The sequence below is a fragment of the Lepisma saccharinum genome, chromosome 22 (genome assembly GCF_977018435.1).
Source record: "Lepisma saccharinum chromosome 22, izLepSacc3.1, whole genome shotgun sequence".
Lineage (NCBI taxonomy): Eukaryota > Metazoa > Arthropoda > Insecta > Zygentoma > Lepismatidae > Lepisma > Lepisma saccharinum.
In genome coordinates, this window is record NC_139250.1 from 44,617,040 (window position 1) to 44,619,325 (window position 2,286).

Genomic DNA, 2,286 nt, shown 5'->3' on the forward strand with positions numbered 1-2,286 from the left:
ACACACAAGCAACATTTCAGAGGCTCGTTCTGTCTCTGTCTTGAGCTAAATACTTTTTTTTAACTGCGATTAACCTTTCTTTATGTTTCTTTTCTTCACTCAAAGTGTCCCTGCTTAGAATGTAAGAGTCGGCAGGAATGATTTCCTTGAATTGTAACACTGTTATCAGCAAGCTAGCAGTGTCTTTGGAAGCTTATCAGGTCCTGCCTACACCTGTAGGCTTTCCGAGCCATCAAGAAGCGAAAATCAGGCACATATAGGTGTGCTCACCGACTCAAGGAGGAAGAAAATTCGCTCAGGAACCGAATGGATATGAGTAAGAGAAATCGTCAATTTATGAGGCTCTGGTGGAATTCCCAATGCGAATGTTTTAACTCTCTTGTTTTTTTAATACATATATAAATGTGGATATCCAGATAGATAGTATACTTAAAAAAATATATATATATATATATAAATAGAGATATCCAGATACATAGTATACTTAAAACTTGTAAAATATTGCATTGACTAACAATATTGACATTGTAACACCCCTTTCAAAACATTCTTAGGGTAGTACTGATTGTGAGATTAAACAATAAATCCTTGTTGAAGATAAACAATTTGTTGCAACAAAGAACATACAATTTGTTTCCATGAGTACTAAGCTCTTTCGAAAATGTGACACACTCAAATATCCAATGACTATATCCAAACAAAAAAAAAGTAGGGCTTAACATGTAATGAAATAATTTTAAAGCTCTATGCATGTCAGGCAAATGTGAAATTTTTAGTTTCTGATTCCATATCATGGGTATATTATTCGTGAAGATTTGTCTATTTACGTATGTTATTCTGCTTACCATGCTAGGAAAAATAACTGTTAATGATGTTCTTCGTTCAAAAGACTTTTTAGCTCAATATGCACCTTTAATACACAAGAACGTATGGAATCTTCTTAACATGTACCGGATTCTGACATCGCTCATCGTGGTAGTTGAGCTGTTTGGCTGTGCCTGTGTAGTATGTGGCCATCGTTCTCTCATGCTTGTGTTTTCATCAACCCTACTAGCCTTCGTTGTTGCAGAAATAACTGTAGGCTTCACCACTCTTAACATGAAGCAAGATGTCCACTTCTTGTTGGAGGAAAGGTTGAACGAAACATTGAGAAACTACGAGAGTAATCCCGATTTGTCCAAAGCCTGGGATGACCTACAGACTACTTTCGGGTGCTGTGGTGTATATTGCTCTGCCGATTGGGCAGGTTCGCTCCGAAGGAACTTGGTGCCACCTTCGTGCAATAGGAACACGCATCTGTTCCAGAGTGGATGCTTGCATCACTTGGAAGGCAAAATATTGTTTTTTGGGAAGATCCTGGTGAAAGATGTGTTCGAGTTGGCCTTCCATCACACTCTAGCAGCAGTCTTCACAAGTACCTGGACAGTTGCTACTTTTCCGGTAGAAATTCAGGCAAAGCAAAACTGAAGGTTTTAGCTCAGTGATATTTACCTTACCTATGTATATTTGGCAATATAATATTTGGAGCTGTATCCACCTTCAAACTGTTGTAAGGCATTTCAAACTTACCATTTCAATTATAATAATTAAGCTGCACATAAGATAATTAAGTTTATTTTGAACATTAAAACTTCCAATAATTCAAATATACATTAGTGAATCAGTTTAAATTCAAATGTGCATTAGTGAATCAGCCTATCTTTTAGTGGTGTAAAAAGAATAACTAACTGAATTGCTTGTAAATTAACCTCCATTTCTCCATTTTAAAGAGATTCTTTCATAAAAAAACAAAAGAAACAGGCCTCAAGAATAGAAGTTGAAACAAATTCCAGTAAAACAAAGAATAATGTTCATGCAAATTTGTAGCACATGACAGGAAACAAAAGGAAATTAATAACATAATTTGAATAGTTACTGACATCCGAAAAATATTGTATTGTCAACTTGTTCACGACTACTATTCTGCACTGTAAGGGGGTAAATTCGAACAAATGCTGAAGTAGGAGAACAGCAAATTTTAATCTTTAGCTTCACCCTAGAAAACCTCTTCATGTACATAACATGATATCAAATTCCATCTATATTTTTGTGATCTATGAATTTGTCGAGTGTAATAGGTAACTACTGAGTTTTATGATCTGGAGACTACATGTAACATCCCATGTCATCTAGAAGTTTAAAATCTATTCTGTATTGTATGCTAGTTTTGGGTACAGGGATCGAATCGAGTCATATGGAGAGTAGCTTCAGAAATAAAAGGCAGAGTCAGGTTTAAACTTGCTTGGT

At 35.7% G+C, this 2,286-nt stretch overlaps 1 protein-coding gene across 1 annotated transcript; it reads left to right on the forward strand.

Moving 5' to 3' along the window:
* Positions 1-1,098: 1,098 nt before the first annotated feature.
* Positions 1,099-1,467, forward strand: LOC146004843 (uncharacterized). The gene has a single exon (XM_083143867.1). It carries the CDS (start codon positions 1,099-1,101, stop codon positions 1,465-1,467), a length of 369 nt encoding a protein of 122 aa, XP_082999993.1.
* Positions 1,468-2,286: the final 819 nt, after the last annotated feature.

Coding starts and splice junctions, on each gene's coding strand:
- LOC146004843 (XM_083143867.1), top strand. CDS start 1,099: ATGAAGCAAGATGTCCACTTCTTGTTGGAGGAAAGGTTGAACGAAACA.